At 38.7% G+C, this 17,152-nt stretch overlaps 1 protein-coding gene and 1 pseudogene across 4 annotated transcripts in view; both read right to left on the reverse strand.

Moving 5' to 3' along the window:
- Positions 1 to 3,320: 3,320 nt before the first annotated feature.
- LOC147457383 (uncharacterized) lies at positions 3,321 to 4,425 on the reverse strand (annotated as a pseudogene).
- Positions 4,426 to 16,337: 11,912 nt separating this feature from the next.
- Positions 16,338 to 17,152, reverse strand: part of LOC147457384 (stomatal closure-related actin-binding protein 1-like) — an 81,015-nt gene continuing 80,200 nt past the window's right edge. For 2 of the 4 annotated variants that reach the window (XM_086512272.1, XM_086512271.1), the window contains 2 exons: positions 16,927 to 17,076; positions 16,338 to 16,847 (listed from right to left, as the gene is read on the reverse strand). In XM_086512272.1, the coding sequence (XP_086368398.1) occupies positions 16,803 to 16,847; positions 16,927 to 17,076 (195 nt within the window). In that variant the 3' untranslated portion in view covers positions 16,338 to 16,802. The remainder of the gene's footprint in view (positions 16,848 to 16,926; positions 17,077 to 17,152) is intronic. The other 2 variants (XM_086512274.1, XM_086512273.1) reach the window with 2 other exon arrangements.

The following is a 17,152-nucleotide window of genomic DNA, read 5'->3' on the forward strand; positions in this document are numbered from 1 at the left end:
CGCTTGCGCAAGGGAAAATTGTGGGGTAGACAATTGCAGGCAAAAGATGTTCAAGCGAGCACTAACATTGAACAACTGCTTTCGTCTGAGCTTGGTTACCATGATTTTCAATCACTGCACACATCAATCGACTATAAGATGAAACTCAAGCGAAATGTGTTTGCAATGATCCGTCAATTAGGCCAGCCAACTTTCTTTGTTACATTTTCATGTGCGGAGCAAAGATGGAACCCTTTGAAAGATTGTTTGTGCAAATTGAATCCTCATATCAAAGAGTCAGACTACCCAAACAAAGCTTCATTCATTCGTGCACTTGTCCGGTGCGATCCTGTCACAATAGCTCGATACTATGTGCATAGATTTGAAGCCATGAAACAGGAGTTGAAGCGCAATAACACCATCCTTGGTGAATTAGTGGATTACTTTTTTGTGACTGAATTTCAAAATAGAGGCAGCCAACATGATCATGGATTGCTTTGGGTAAAAAATGCACCTCTCTTTGGCAGTACACCAGATAATGATACAATACGTTTTGTTGACACACATATCACTACTGACATGAATGTATTAGATGAGTCTCTTAGAGGCGTACAAACTCACTTTCATCGCAAAACATGCAAAAAACGCAAAAGCATGTGTCGCTTTGGTTTCCCACGTCCTCCCTCTCGAGAAACATTGGTGCTATATCCACCCACATTATCCCAAACAGAGAAAGAAATACTCTTGGCCAACAAAAAATGCATTGAAGAACGATTGCTTGCTCTTGGACATGATTCAACTGTGTCATATGATGAATGGTTGACCTCTTTGGGTATGACGGAAGAAGTATACAACCAATCCCTTTCGGTAAGCATCACAGAGCCAACACTGCTCTTGAAAAGAGATCCAAAGGACATTTACACAAACAACTTCAACAAAGAGCTGTGTCTTCTATGGGATGCAAACATTGACATTCAATTTATTTTCAATGGCCATGGCGCTGCTGCATATTGCACATCATATATGACTAAGAATGACTCAACTGTAAGCAAAACCATCAAGAACATACTACAAGATTGCAAGAAAACAAATGTGCCAACGTTAGATCGATTGAAAAAAATTGGCAACGCTTTGATCAATACACAAGAGATGACATCACAACAAGCAACATATATTTCTCTTTCATTGCCCTTGCATAGTGCAAGTAGACAATTTGTGTTTATCAATGCAGATTTTGAAAGCAACGCACATTGCTCTTAAAACGAAGAGCCACTTTGAGGATTTCTACTGCCCCCCCTTCACATGTAGGCAACATAAGAGATCTAGCTTGGGGAATGTTCACATGATAGCTTTGAGTTTGAGTTATCTATTAACAAAAGATAGTATTAATCATCCAATTATAAAAAATAATTAAGTTTGATTATTATAATTGAATACTAGAACACAAAAAATGCAAATTGCTAAATTGATTCGAGATTACAAACATCAAAACTTTAAAACCATGGTGTAAATCCCATCCATTATTTTACAAGAGCTCAAGTGGAAGTTGATGACGATGACTCATCGGACACAGCATCACCAAAGACTTGTTGTACTTTGTTCTTAGCATATTCTTGATTATCGCAGCAATTAGCACTGTACCAATGTCATTTGCCAAACGGAGAGCTTGAATTCCACCATAGAGCTTGCTACGGTTCTTTGGCTTTCTACGAGTGAATTGCCAACCATTAGGCTAGCTTCGGCCTCACGAGCCCATTCCATATCAAAAGCATCATTGTGTCGTATACCAAATTATGTAACACGAGGCACGCTGCCACCAGATCAGGCACATGATGTACATCCATGTCACATCTCTTTAACAAGATGCGAAACCTTGCCTTTAGCATGCCAAATGCTCACTCCACCGACATTCTTCTGCTAGATTGTATGAATTTCCAATGAAACTTCTTGCATGATAAGCCTTCCTTGCACCCTTTGAAGGGCACCAACATAAATGGTCGAGCTAGATAAGCACAGTCATCCACCAAACAATAATTCTCAAGCTCACCTCTAGCACTTTTTTGAACCAACTCACTACGAGTGAAGTTCAAGGAGTCATGGATTTGACCTTGACCATCCAACATCATAGTTCCATAGAGAACAATCTGCTGCCTTTGTAAGTGCAACAAAGTTGAATGAAAGCCTTTTTTACTGAAGTAATCAACATGGTTCTCTTTGGTGCAATGATTGGAATATGTGAACCATCAATAGCACCAACAACATAGGGTATTCCTCAAAGGGCTTCAAATTCACTAGCCAGCTTCTCAAAGCGGGATGGAGAATGCCAACAAATGTAGACATCTCTTAGATCTGATTTCATGATGGCCTTGCAAAAATCAAGGACTATGCCACATGTTGTGCTCTTTGCACACCCATTCAAGTCACCCAAGACCTCCAACTGTGTGCCAGAAGCTAAATTGAGCATAACAATCGCCACACACGTAGGAAGGTTGATGGTTTTGCACATGTTAGTGATGCACTTTGACATGAAAGAGGCCACCTTTCCACAAATGTAACGAAAGGTGTCCTTGCTGACTAAAAGGTGTCTCTTGAACATGTTATCTGAATAGGACTTTAGAAGAAAGTCGTTAAGAAAATTTTGGGGCCGGGCATAAGACAAAGCTTTCCTATGCTTGTGACCTCGTCTTCTACCAATGTTGATGTTGATTGATCGTCATATACATTGGACTGAATGCAACCATGTTCGTAAGAAGGCCACATCATCTTGGTTGGGGCCATCCTTTAGCAATTCTGTAATTGCTAAAGATCATAGCCAAGCACAATGAAGCACCATCTCTCTATACATTGTTCTCGTAACCTGTAGGTTTACACAACCAATGTAACACAATCAACATGTTAGTGATGCGCTTTGACGTGAAAGAGGCCACCTTTCCACAAATGTAACGAAAGGTGTCCTTGCTGACTTGAAGGCGTCTCTTTAACATGCTATCTGAATAGGACTTTAGAAGAAAGTCGTTAAGAAAATTTTGGGGCCGAGCATACGCCCAAGCTTTCCTATGCTCGTGACCTCGTCTTCTACCAATGTTGATGTTGATCGATCGTCACATACATTAGACTAAATGCAACCATGTTTGCAAGAAGGCCACATCATCTTGGTTGGGGCCATCCTTTAGCAATTCTGCAGTTGCTAAAGAGCATAGCCAAGCACAATGAAGCACCATCTCTCTATACATCGTTCTCGTAACCTGTAGGTTTACACAACCAATGTAACACAATCAACAAAAAGAAAAAAGCGTATGTACACAATATGCCCACTTAAAAAGAATTAAAGTTATCCTGAGTCACGACAAACTTAAAAGACGAGAAGACAGAGACAAGAAAGGACATAAGCTTTGAAGACCATAGGCTTCACTGGTTAGTGGCTCGTCATTTGTTGTCATATTGGCATGCTTTAAGAACCATACCATGGTGTCATGAAAGCTAGCCAACAATTCCAAGCGCCTCTTGCCGGTTGGAGTTATCTTTCAAGTGATCAAGCAAAGCTCGAGTAGTGTCCGCCATTTGTGCCGATGACTGTCTCGACCTCCGGAGTAGACCACTTGTCATTGGTGGTGGTTGTGGCTTGACTTTTGATTTGGGAGGCTTTGGAATCTTCTTCTATTAGTACCTCACTCATCTTAGTATTTTCGTGGATGGAAGAGGAGACATGGCTAGCGCACTTCACAGAGGCCCTATCATGATAGTACTCATCTACCACATCATAACATTTACATGTGTATTTTCTATCATTGCCATATGTAGCATTGTGCACTTTATCCAGCCTATATTGGCCAAGTACAAAGCCCCACTTTTTGTGGGATGCCTCTCTATCTTTATCAAAGGCATGGTATGTGGAGGCCAACCGTGCAACCACTTTTGCCCATAGATTGACCCCCTGCTTTTGAGGATTGTTGAACTCCTCGTGCATACCCCCCCTCCCCCAACCCCCCTCACACGGATATGCTGGTTGACCCAAATGTCCTTCCATTGACCCTTGGATTTTTGGATGTTTTCTTCGTCATCTTCGAGCTCCACAACGCCCTTCTTCTTGGACACTCTCCCCTTCTTTGATGGAGCCATCAATGTAATCTCTTGCACATCCTCACCAGCCAAGTGTAAAGCTTTCTTCGTGGACGGCTTTGCACACCCTTTAGTAGATTTATGAGAGGAGGGGTTTGGGCTTGGACAACTCTCTACATGTGTTGTCTTATAGTGCGGAGGTGGAGTGCATGGTGGAGGGGGCTTGAATAAGAAAGGAGAGGAGAGTGATGGAGACATTAGCATGGTCATGAAGCCATGTGGGGGCATCGTGAAGGGTGATGGTGTGAAGGAGTAGTAAGAGCGTTGGGAGAATACATTTTCGGAATCCATGTCCTTTTGGATTTCCAAATGCTGAGATGGATCCATGATTCCTGCATATGCAAAGAGTTTAAGAGCATAGTTAGTTTCGGTCGATATCACTTTGATAGTTAGTTGAGAGAGAGAGAGAGAGAGAGAGAGAGAGAGAGAGAGAGAGAGAGAGAGGGTTCCCATGCTGCCAACAAAGGATTCTTTTGCTTTGTCTTTAAGAGACACATCACACACAATTATGTAATGGCACTTTCCATGGTGGTGCAAATACTCTCAGCTTGTGCCCTCAAAGGAGAGATTTCATTAAGTATGATCGCAATCACACATAGAAATTTCTACGAGTTTGATGCAAACGCCTTCATCTCTCTCTACGTCAACTCTACTAGTTTGATGCAAAGTGGGGTTGGCACTTATATTACATGATCTATTGATTTCGTCGAAGGATAGAAGAATTTGGTGATCATCCCTACCCTTACTCAATGTTGACCTAGTTGAAGTATGTTGGACATTTCCCATTGCTCTAGTTGTGAGCTTGTTGATATCCTGTTCATATTGAGATATTGTCATCGTTCTAGGTCAAGGAACAATTAGGCTGCACTCTAGAGTTTCAAAAGGGTTTATATGCCCTTTATTGGACTTGGAGGGAGCACTTTCATCCAAGAGAGCAATGGATTTTTTTGTTAGTATTACAATCTATCGTTTTTCTAAATGTGGTGGGAAGATTGACCCTTAGTGTTTGTTATTGTTATGGATGCGAGCTCGTTATAGCTAATGACAAGGTTTTATTATTCTTTACGATTGTGACTCAACATTCGACATGGAAGCATAGATTTGTTGGTTGATTTTATTTTTTCTAAAAAAGTCTCACTCAAGCATGCTTTGAATGAGTGGACAATTGGATTACTCTCTCTCATGTAAGTGGTAATGATGTTTAGGGTATCATATATTTTCTATGATTAATAGACAAACAAACAAAACTCTCTCTCTCTCTCTCTCTCTCTCTCTCTCTCTCTCTCTCTCTCTCTCTCTCTCTCTCTCTCTCTCTCTCTCTCTCTCTCTTTGTGCTCAATTTTCTAGTATGCTCGGAAATATTTGCTCGTTTTGGGGTAAGACTCCAATTTTCAAGGGGAAACAAGTGTAGCAAATTATCAAACAAACTGCAACATTCCATTGCTTTGCACAAATAGAAAAATAAGCTTCTTCTTTTAAGGTGATTATGTCATGTTGAGAAGCAAGAAGCATGGGATTAGGAACGTTGATACCGATGCATTTGTTAAACTTGATCCTCGCGTTTATGGACCTTTTTATATTGCAAGGTGATAAATGTTGTGTCTTTTAGGATGAATTCACATTCCCATCGGCAAATACAACATGCTTTTTTCATAAGCCTTATGAGTCCCTTTAAAGCATCCATACCATCACATCTGGTTTATGGAAACCCACCTATACTTGTAAACCAAGAAAACCATTTGCTCTTTAGAAGATAGTTGACCATGTGACCACCACTACTCATGGAAATGTGTACAACAGACACTATTTACATTCAAATGTCGCCCACAAGAAGATGTTGTTGGATGCATTAGAACTCCTTTCGATATTTCTTTACTTTCTCTCCAACTTTCATCACTCACTAGATAACCAATATCTACGTTGAGCAACTAAAGACACTTGTTATCCCTAGTAGGGGGGATGCTATGATCTTGTTCATCATCCATGATACTAAGGGACACCAAGGGAATCACCATGTTGTTTGTGGTTTAGCATCGGCATGTGTTTTAGGGGATTGCTGATGAACTTGTCTTACTTTACTTGATTGTTGTCCTAATGATTAGTGCTTTAACTAATGTGACAATTTGATGATTGTAGAGTGGAGCTCATGATGAAGACTTGCAATTCAGTTTGACTCTTAGATAATTAACCGTTACGGTTGTTTCGCAAGAATTTAGTTTGTCCCTAGAGGAGACTAAGCAATAAGCTAAAAATGGGAAGAGCTCTCACATGCAAATAACCACATGTAAAAGAGGAGCCTACATTATGGCACAACCAATTTAAAATAAAATATCAAATACCAAGTCCGAGTGCACCATGCACTTTGGGGACTAGGATTGAAGCCAATAGAGTGAAAGATTCCTCATTTTCTTCCTGCTATTTCTAGATGCTTTGCTATGGAGTGTAATCTTTGCCTCTTTCTTGTATTACAATAGAGAGAAAGTAGTGTGCATGATTGAGTTTTGTGTGTCTGCATCAAGCTTTATAAGGATGATAGAGATAGTTGTGTGTGTGTGTGTTGTTGTTTTTAAACTAATACTTATACACAACATAACATATTAGTTCAAAGACAACAGGCTTTCAACAAAAGACAAGGATTAGCACAAAAACAACTCATTCTTTGATTCATTTTTGTACATCGTAGTGAGAATGAGGTATCATTCCAGTTATTTGTACATAAGATAGTCAAGAACAATTGATATTCAAGTGACAGAGGCCAAGTTCGACGATGATAGACAACAACAAAGTCAAAAAGACCCTAAGTAAATATAGATTCCTCACATGTATCCATATAAACAAGACAATAGATTCGTTAGCTTTGAATACATATTACAGATGTCAATGAACCTATCAGTTGTTATCCATGTCCTACTTAAAACCTTTTTAACTTATACCTATCATCCATGTAGTGTTAAATATCAGCAAGTATCCAGTTTCAGAAAAGTAAGCCACAAGTGAACGTCCATTCTCAAATCAATTGATATGAAGCTTGTATCTATTTTGTATCAGAAGGCCATTACCCCTCCTGATTCAAGTGTGAAGTCTTTTAATTTTAAATTCCTTTTATTTTGTTTTAATTTGTAATCTGAAGGTCATCACTCCTTTAGACCTAAATGAGATCATAGGTTATAATTAAGGTTATTAGTAACCCCATTTTTTAAAAGAATTTACACATAATTATTTAAATAGATTAAGTTCTGATCAAAAGGCCATCACCCCTTCTGATCCAAGTGTCTTACCCAATCTTTTTTCCCATGAAGCCTTTTTGTCAAACCACTTTCAAGCTTTAAGGTGCTCTTGTTTGTAATGAAATCTATGGCTAAAAAAAAGGATTACTCACATCTTAGTCCAAACAATGTAAGATTTAATCATTAATTATCTATACAATACAATTGACTATTTTTTAAAGACAAGTAGTTTAGGAATTACAAATGTTAAATGCTTCCTAGTTAAATAATCATTATCATAAGCTAGTTAGTAGAAGGTAATATCAACTAGGCATTAGGTAAGTTATGAACCAACAATCCTCAAAGTATGCGCCAATGATAAGCTAGATTTGCAATGAAACGCCCCCTTTCCAACCTAAAAGGGCTAAAGTAAGTAGTTTAACATGTCTAACATCAAGTAGAAAAACCTAGCATCCCAAAACCAGCCAGGTATTTTGAGCTAGCAAGTGGCATTATTTTGAAGCAACCTTTTTGCTAGAACTACTTACAATCTAAAGTAGTTTTTATGATCAAGGAATATGCCTAAGATTTTACATGTAATAATAAACAAGATCCTCAACCAACTAATATCCAACCCATTAGTGACGTCCACTCACAGTGTTTAGGAAGGTATGCCAACCATTATCCAGTAATGTAGGTGACAGTTTATGCCAAGCCAAACCTACATCTGAGGTAGAAATTTCCTATTAGAGTCAATGAAACCATATGCTAATATCTAGTAAGCATTGCTTCCAATAAGCCTTATAAACAAACCACTAATAGTTTATAGTGGTTTTTTGCAAACAAGTCCCTAGTATAAAAAATTTGTCAGTAGCCAAGTATCACAACTGAACTAAGATCATAAGAGAGTGGGTGATCCAAGAAGACCCAAATTATACCTTGTTAACAAAAAAACCCAGTGACAGCCTACTTATACGAAGCAGAGTAATATATATATATATATATATATAAATGCCATAGATCAAACCTCTTTTTCTGAAAATAAACCAATAAAACCTCAGAGTTGCAACAATTTACCCCCCCCCCCCCCCCCAAAAAAAAAAAAAAACTAATATCGGCACCAATCAATCTCATGGAGGAAGTGGATAAAGCCGCCTATTGCATGTATTGCATGTTTTATTAAGGACCGGTAAAAAGACATTTTCGGCAGCAGTTTTGAATCAAAGACAAAGAAACATCTATTTAAGCTTTTAATAGAGTCAAAGCAACCTAAGAAGTATTGGTTTCTTCAACCAACTCCACAGTGCACGGTTTTTTTAAAGAAGGAGGCCATGCCACACTCCTCAGACAAACCTTACAGTGAACCAGAAGAAATCGGCAAACACTTCAATCAACTCACTTTCTGATACACATACTACGCTTGTCAAAGCCAAGTGAGGGGATTTACATCCCTTACCGTTGAATGGTGGATGTGATTCCAGTTGGAGATAGACAACGATCCCCACAAGTTTTGCTCACCGAATCGGCCGGCATGTCAAGCAACTTATGAAGAGTAGGCGGCAGCTTCATACGGAGCCAGTCTGCTCGCGAAGGGTGATTTCATAAAACCATTGTACCTGACCATGCTTCCTATAGCTAATGGGTTTTAGGTCATGTTTACACCAAAGGAAAAATATTAAAAGGAGTAGGTATCCACAAGCAATATTAGCGAGTCGGCCATGACTCGGGGTGGGGTATGCAGCAAGTGGGTACAAGACAATCAATCCTTTTTTTGGGGGGCAACAGGGGTCAATAATTGTTGGAATTTGCAAGGTTAGCGTAACTTCCCACAGAGAGCTCCCAGTAAAAAAAAAAGGGCTAAATAAGGTGAGTTCCCACCAACCATGTTATCAGATTAGCACAACTAGCAAGGGAAAGTCCCCATAACCAAGGTCTTTCTCCAAGCCATGGGTGTCCAACAATCACCCACAAGCCTGATATTTACCATCCATTAAAAAAGTTCTAAGTGCCGATGCATGGTCGTCAATTATAAGACCAAATATCCAACAACTCTAGCTAACCCCAAAGACTCCCAATAAGGAAGTATATGATAAATAATTCAATTAATCAACCTCGAGACATTATAAGCATACATGTGAGCATAGCTGGATGAGGCCAGCACAATGCCCCCATACTCAAGCCAGAGATTGAAGTTTAAAATAGCAAAGATTAATTGAAGCATCTAGAGACTTTCATGTCGAGTTTCTCTCTACACAAAACTCAAGAACTCAAGAACTCAAGTTATATAATATAGCCTAGTTTTTCATTGGAATTGAGGACCTTTGCGCATGCACCTAGTGCAATAATTGCAACAACACGTCATCACGCTCAAATTTTATCTTTCTTTCATAACATTTTGCACCTCTTCATCGCACAATTATCGCCATATCATTTTGCCACCGTTACCAAAGCAATTTACCTCACAAATTCCAAAGCTAAAATTGATGTCTTTGTCAATGCTAACATAATCCAATGTCGACAGTCACCATCGTTGTCAATAACATCACTAGCAAAAATAATAACAAAAAATCAAACTAGAAAACCAAAAATTAAAAAAACAAAACTCTAATGGCTGGAGTCCATATACACCATATTGACCTAGCTTAGGTTTGTTTGGCCTTTTATCATTTGTAGTGGGCATCTCGTTCATCAAGCTTGCTGGGATGTTTGTGTTAGTGTAGTTGGTGAGCACACCATGCCCACTTTATGAAACAGACATGCCTCGTCGTTTCCCCAGCTTGTCGAACCTAGGACATAGAGACCAATGATGTGGGTATGCAGCTTAAGGATACCGCAGATGGAAGATGCTGATGAGGACATAGGCAATTACCAGTGTCCACAACTAAGAAAAACCTTCAATAGATTTTTGAGCATGTCTCTCCTCTTGGAAGGGGACGAAGAGACATAATCACCATGCTACATCACATTTCTAACCATTTAGATGCTTTAGCAACCATTGCCTTTGGCACTACGTGGTAGTCAAGAGACCACACACTGTAAAATAAATTCATTGATGTAGTAAAAATCCATCACCTAGTCCACAAGGAGAATCTCCAACTATTTCAAGGACCTAGAACCACCTACCTATAGTGGTGATGAAAAGGAGCAAAAAAAGGACATAGGTTAACATGTTTTTATTTAATTGATCCGATAGGCATGCCTTATGGCATCTCCTTGAGGTGGTTTGGCCTAAAGCGGCTAGTCTGTCTTTGGTAGGCAAGGCTTGTAAGTGGTGGATAATGTTGTGTCTCATCACACGACCTGGTGGATGTTCTAAATGATGGTTTGACATTATTTTTACATGTCAATGACCTCAAGGATCGTGGGATCAATGTGGTGCTTACTCTATGGTATGCAAAGTTCTCATGCAATATGTCATGAGGTTATACCCAAGTCAAACTAAACTAACGATCTCTAAACACTTCAAGGTTTCAAGAGAGGCTTTACATATGATTATCTTAAGTAGACTCCCCACAATTGAAGGCTTTTTTTGAAGCTGCATCCTATGCACATATGTATGATGACATCAAGGGACATATTGTGCTTAGTTGTTTTCATCATAGGGTACAATAAAAAAGGTCCAAGATTTAATATAAAATAATTTTGAGGGGAAAATCTTGTGACAATGACTCGACTCTAGACTGAGACGTACCGAACACACATTCTCCACATCACACAAGATTTGCTATATGTAGAAAATATCTTTGAGAGAGATACATGTATCTAGATGGTGATTGGAAGTTATAGTTTGGCCACTTGGCTACCACTCCTCCATGTCGTACAAAGCACCTCTGATCTACTAAACCACCAACGACCCTGGTCATTCAACCAAGTAACCACCCTGTACTAGCTAGCTGGCTTTGTAAATAGCTAGAAGTATCTAGATGATGATTGGAAGTCATAGGTTGGCCACTTGGCTACCACTCCTCCATGTCGTACAAAGTGCCTATGGTCCACTAAACCACCAATGACCTTGGTCAATCAACCCAGTAACCACCGTGTAATAGCTAGCTGGTTGTCTAAACAAAGGCAGTTGAGGTGATGTTGAGCTACCCTTAGTGCACAAGAAATGGTGTTAAGATTAAGGTGAGGTCTTCATGATATCAAGCTCAACAGATACGCCTAGATAACTTCTTGCCTACAATTATCACTGGCAAGAGGTAGTGCACACAAGAATCATTGCCAACAGTACTACTTCGAGACTTCAACAGCATAGTCTATCTACTTAGAGTAATAATGTCCACTTATCCTACCTACTCACTCACTAGCGATTTCACATTGACAATTGTACCTAGGGTTTTATTATCTTGTATTTCCTACTTATGTTATGTAGACCTTATCATCATTTTGGGTAGTGAAGAAGTAGAGCCGCTTTGATGATGTCAAGCTTAACAGATAGTAAACCTAGATAACTTCTCGCCCACAATGATCACTGGCAGAAGTTAGTGCACATGAGGATCCTCTCAAATGGTACTACAATTAGACTTCAACAACATGGTTTGTCTACTCAGAGTAATGGCCACTTGTTGTACCAACTCACTCACTAGAGATTTTATAATGTTGCTTTTCCTATGTATGTTATGTAGACCTCATCATCCTTTTGGGTAGTAGTAAAGAAGAGCATCTTTCAGTTTTCATCGCCATTGTGTGATATATTGGATGTGTGTGTGTGCACACGCTCACTTGCAACTACTCAAGAGCTCTCCTTCTCTATCTCTTGACATCCCTAAGGTGGGATGCACATGAAGATTTTTTTGTTCAAGTTAGTTACCATATAGTAGCCACAACAACTTGCCTCTCTCTATCAATGCATTTGAACACAACCTATAGTAAGTGGAGTGACCTTACTATACTATTGATGACTATTTACTACCCTGTCATTGAAAGAATTGATAATGCTCCTCATTATCCATCTACGTATATCGATGGCTGCTTGTCCACAGTAGCCTAGGTGTTTGCGATCTCTACCAAGCCACTTGCTACCTCTACCTCCAATGTGCAATCTCATCGTGTAGTCAAACCCTACCATGTAGTGGCTGCTATAGGCTACATAGCATTTCTTCAATAAGATTTTGAGTTCAAGAGGATCGAGGAGAAGAGAAGGGTGCAAAGGTGGTTAACAACACATTTTAAAAAAAAAAATGTAAGCATAACTTTTCATGTGCAAGAAATCATCGTTGCTTAATGATTTGGTCACTTATGGTAACAAACGTATCTCTTAATGTAAATGAAGATATGGTTCTACCCGTAATCCAACTCTATTTTCACAAGTGTTGATTCTAAAAAACACAATCTATTTTAACTATTCAAACAATCATGCAAGTACCTTTTTGCTTTCTCATATGATACGATGGAGTGCCAAAGAAGGGTAAGAATTATTTCTCGTGATTCTCTACTATTTCCTCAAAATAGAAAAAGAAGTCCTTCTCATGTAGTCCCTCTCTGAGGAGAAGAGCACTCCAACAATCCTCAAGAAGGGAACGAAACTCCTCAGCAAGAGATAAAGAAAATAGAATAAAGGATTTGCATGAAAAGAATAGAGTTCATTAGAATAAGCAAGAAAAAAGAAACCATATAGACTATCTAGAGCACTTAGACAATGAGATTTTCTTAAAAAGGTGGTGTATAAACGTGATCTCTTGTGTGCTCAAAGAGAAGAAGAATTAGATCTTTATGACTATCCATCTTGGAAAGGGGTTCAAAAAACATTAGATTATTGAAATATGGTACTATTAATTTTTTTTTACAAAGGACGTGGCACGTTGGTGATAGGGGACATAATTCAATGATTGAACATGTTAGCAAAAGCTATTGCTCTAAGCCTAATCCATTAGAAATTTGTTCCCTAGCCTGAATATGTATTTGTATTAGGAAAAAAAGTACTATGGGTAATTCTAACTCTTAATTCGATGAAGCTCACTTAGCAAGAAATTCCCCTTGCACTAAATTTTGCAAACACCTTCTATACTATAGTTAGAAATGAATTATAAGCCTATGGCATCAATGATTACCTTCCTTTCTTGTGTAGTGCAAACATAAGGTTTCAAAATACTCCCTATTCAAACTTTTGGGTAATCTCTTGGTGCTATGATAACAAAATAGAATGCTTTAAGTGACCTCATGTTGGATTTAGGATTGTTGAAGTTATCATCATTCCTTACCTTTTGTGTTACTTGCCTATTTTGTAGTCATGTAATCTCTTTTGAGTATCAACATAACACTACCCACAATGTAGAAACAAAGTTTATATATTTTTTAGTGCATTATTTATAAGGCTCTTATATTGCAACCTTACCACAAACTGGATTTTTCTCATATAGAATTCACCATAAATACCAGACTACACTAGAAATGATGAGTGACATTGTTTTTTTAGGCCTCCCTAAAATAATAATAGCTTCAATCTCCATTACTCCATTCACAACAAGCATATTATATAGAAACAAGTCCCTTTAGCCTCAAAATTTTCAATACCAATTTAAAATTGTACATAACCTTCAATAATGAAAATCCTTTGGCATTTCTTTTGGAAATTCCACTATCTTCAAAAAGAGGAGTCCCATGGAGACTTCTGGCATTCTATTATCAATGGCTAGATGTCTCCAAACCCAATGAAGATATCCAAAATATGCTATTTACTCTTAATAAAGCCTTGAAGAGTTACAATTGAATGTAGAAACACACACACAATCTTATAAATAAATCTTGTTGATAGAATTTACAAGTGAGAAACCTGAAAGCAAGGAAAACCCACGAAAAATAAGAGATACAGAAAGTGGAGCACCATAAGGCTCCAAGGGCTAAAAGTAGTCAAAGTAAATCCTGTAAGCATCAAGAATGGTGTCCCCAACATCATGAGTAGAATGCAACGTTTGACCAAGCGACAATTTAAAATAAGGAAATGGATCAACATCAATGCCTTGAAACATTATGAGTTCCTATGGTGCCAAATGGTCCCTAGAACCCAAAATCTGACCCAATTAAAAAACACCTAAAATTGAGATTATGGAGACTAGAGCATCCCAAAAGGCCAAAACTGTATGTGAAAAATGCCAAAAGGAAAATGCAACTGACACTTGCCAAATGAAGGATCCGGAGCAACAACCCCACAATAAGTGCACCACAATCTCCTCAACTTCATGACATCTTAAGTAGCGAGAAGGCGCAATATGCCATGCATGCAATAAGCTACCAACAGGTAGAGCTCCCATTAAGCAACACCACAAGAAAAGATGTTCACTTAAAGGTAGATAACTTTCCCAAATGTTAGATAATGTTTGTTTTTCCCAATTGTTAGATAATGTTTGTTGTCACCACAAGGATGACTTGGAGAGTGACCACAATTGATTTGCATAAACGCTCCCAACTGAAATGCATTCCAGTATGGTGGTAGCAAGATTCAATTAGAGAAGTGAGTCCATATCCAAAGGAGGATTGGGTGAGTGATCAGCAAGCATCTTTTGAATCTCCCGCCTAAGAGGAGAATTGTGGAGACTTAACCAAAAATGGGACACCGCATAATGAACAAAAGAACATGGCCTGCATCATCCACCACGTGCCACCTGATGCAATTGGCAGATGCCTTTTCAAGAAAGAAAATATGACTAGCGAGGAACCCATTGAACCAAAGTTACCCAATCCCATTGGTACATCCGGTGAACTATAGTGTGCAGAAGAACAATCTCCCCTAACCACAATATCTTATGTCAATCACTCATTCAAAGGTAATAGCTTGGATTTACGAAAATTAACATTGAGCAATCCAAACAAGTGTAGAGTATGCAATTTGTTGTACATCATCATAGTGATTGCAAGGCATAAATAAAGAATCATTTGCTTAGGCATTCCGATAAAGTGTTTTCCAACAAAAGTGCAGACACATACTCCTAAACCCTTGGGGTGGAACCAAAACCAAACATATAATACTCAAGGGCTTGAGTTCAAGCCTGTCTCTCTTTGTAACCATTTAGGAAATGTTTACTTTCCTTTGCCAAAAGCTTTATGTGCTTATGAGCGACATGTAATCAATTTTGTGATAACATTTATGAAGCCTTGATATTGCTTCAAATGGAGCTTTTGTTGAAAAGAGGATTGCAAGAATATACATGAAGATGGAGCAACTAAGGAGCACAACAATCACCTCAATAAAGGAAGGTGAGCCAAAGGTTTGCTTGTGACACTAACTTAGATGTCGAAGCCTACTCAAATACCGGTAGCAAGTTTCGCTTCTTCTTAGAATTAAGTGCCATCTTTATGCAACTCCACCCTTAAATGCAAATGTTGCCCCTCATGCCTATGTTCCTATATCTCTATCAAAAGACAAAGTTGATAACTTCAAACGCTCCACACTGAGTTCCTCTTTGATCTTTCCAAAAGGCAACCTGGAATTATTATGAGGCTTTGCAAACACCTACTAACTCTCCTGCAAATTTTTGCACCTATGCTTTTGTCAAACTTGAAGCACAAAGTAAATAGCAATCGAATACGTTACTGTATTCTATCAAACTTGAAACACCTTTGGTTTCACATACCTTTATCTACTAAACAAAAACTTTAAAAATTGAATTCTTTTGAGCAACTTCTTGCCACCAATCAACCTTACACTATCTAGGTGCACATGGACAAAGACATCAAACATAAGAGCTGAAAGAAATTTACAACTAATATCTCATACAAATGGCACTTGGTGATTATGAAAACCACACTTTAAGTGGACAGCAAGTTGAGCCAAAGTCATTCTACAGGCCTAAACATTCCAATTACAAGGACTCTCTCAAAATATGATCCCTCCACAAGGTATTGTAGACATTTGAACAAGTTGTAAACTCGTAACTTCAGGTAAAGCCTCGGTAAAATTAACAAGACAACTTTCATAAGGTAAGCATCACGTAGCCTCTTTGTAATCACTCTTTCAACTGCATTCAATCTCAATGTGAGACATTCTAAAGCAAAACGATTGTAGCTGTCAATACTTTGCAAACCTTAAATACTATGTTGAATGGAAACTATACGCCGCTTTTAATGCAGAAAAGCAAAAGTGTTCTCAAACTTGTAGAGAACATACCTAGTCTTAAAATTATACAAGAGGAAGACTGTTATATAGGTCCTGTTCGAATGCCATAATGTCAACAGCATAAATATATGCATGCTTGTGGACTTGGCCTGACAGCAGGACACTGACGACTACACAGAAAGAACGAAAGCGCAGACATCTCTCGCATTTCTTAGATTTACCATGTTGCTGGTAGAGTAGAAATGGGAAAATTTCCTGCAAACATGCCAAGAACAAAGCATCCAAGTCACAAGAAGCCTTTGCAAATTATATACCCAGAGGCCTAAATAGTGATTTGTGAAGTGAGAAGTATGTGCCCATGTGAGACATGGCGTCCAGAGTTCGTCTCACCACACAAATGCCACTAACCTCTTACTTACACATTGACATACATATACAGTGCTTTCTCATGTTCCCAAGGGCGCCCTGTCGTCCGGTCCAGCAAGCATTATCTGCATTAACAAAACATTACCGTCATGAATGCTGTTCTTTTGTTACTAAAACAACCGAAATGACAAAAGGGGAGCTTACATTGCAATCAAAAGAAAATCTCCGTGCCAACATGATTGCCGCATTGCGTTCACGGGATGATTCAAAGGCTAACACAAATGACACACCTTTCTTTGCCTGCCAGAATAGCCCTTGGGCAGCAGCTAGGCCACCACCTCGTACACCGCACAGCTGTAAATTTACTCAGACAATGTATCTTCTTCATGCCAAAACATCCACTTCAGTGATAATTTTAGGAAAAGAAGCC

This window comes from Adiantum capillus-veneris, chromosome 5 (genome assembly GCF_014529385.1).
Source record: "Adiantum capillus-veneris isolate H3 chromosome 5, ASM1452938v2, whole genome shotgun sequence".
In the NCBI taxonomy this organism is placed as follows: domain Eukaryota; kingdom Viridiplantae; phylum Streptophyta; class Polypodiopsida; order Polypodiales; family Pteridaceae; genus Adiantum; species Adiantum capillus-veneris.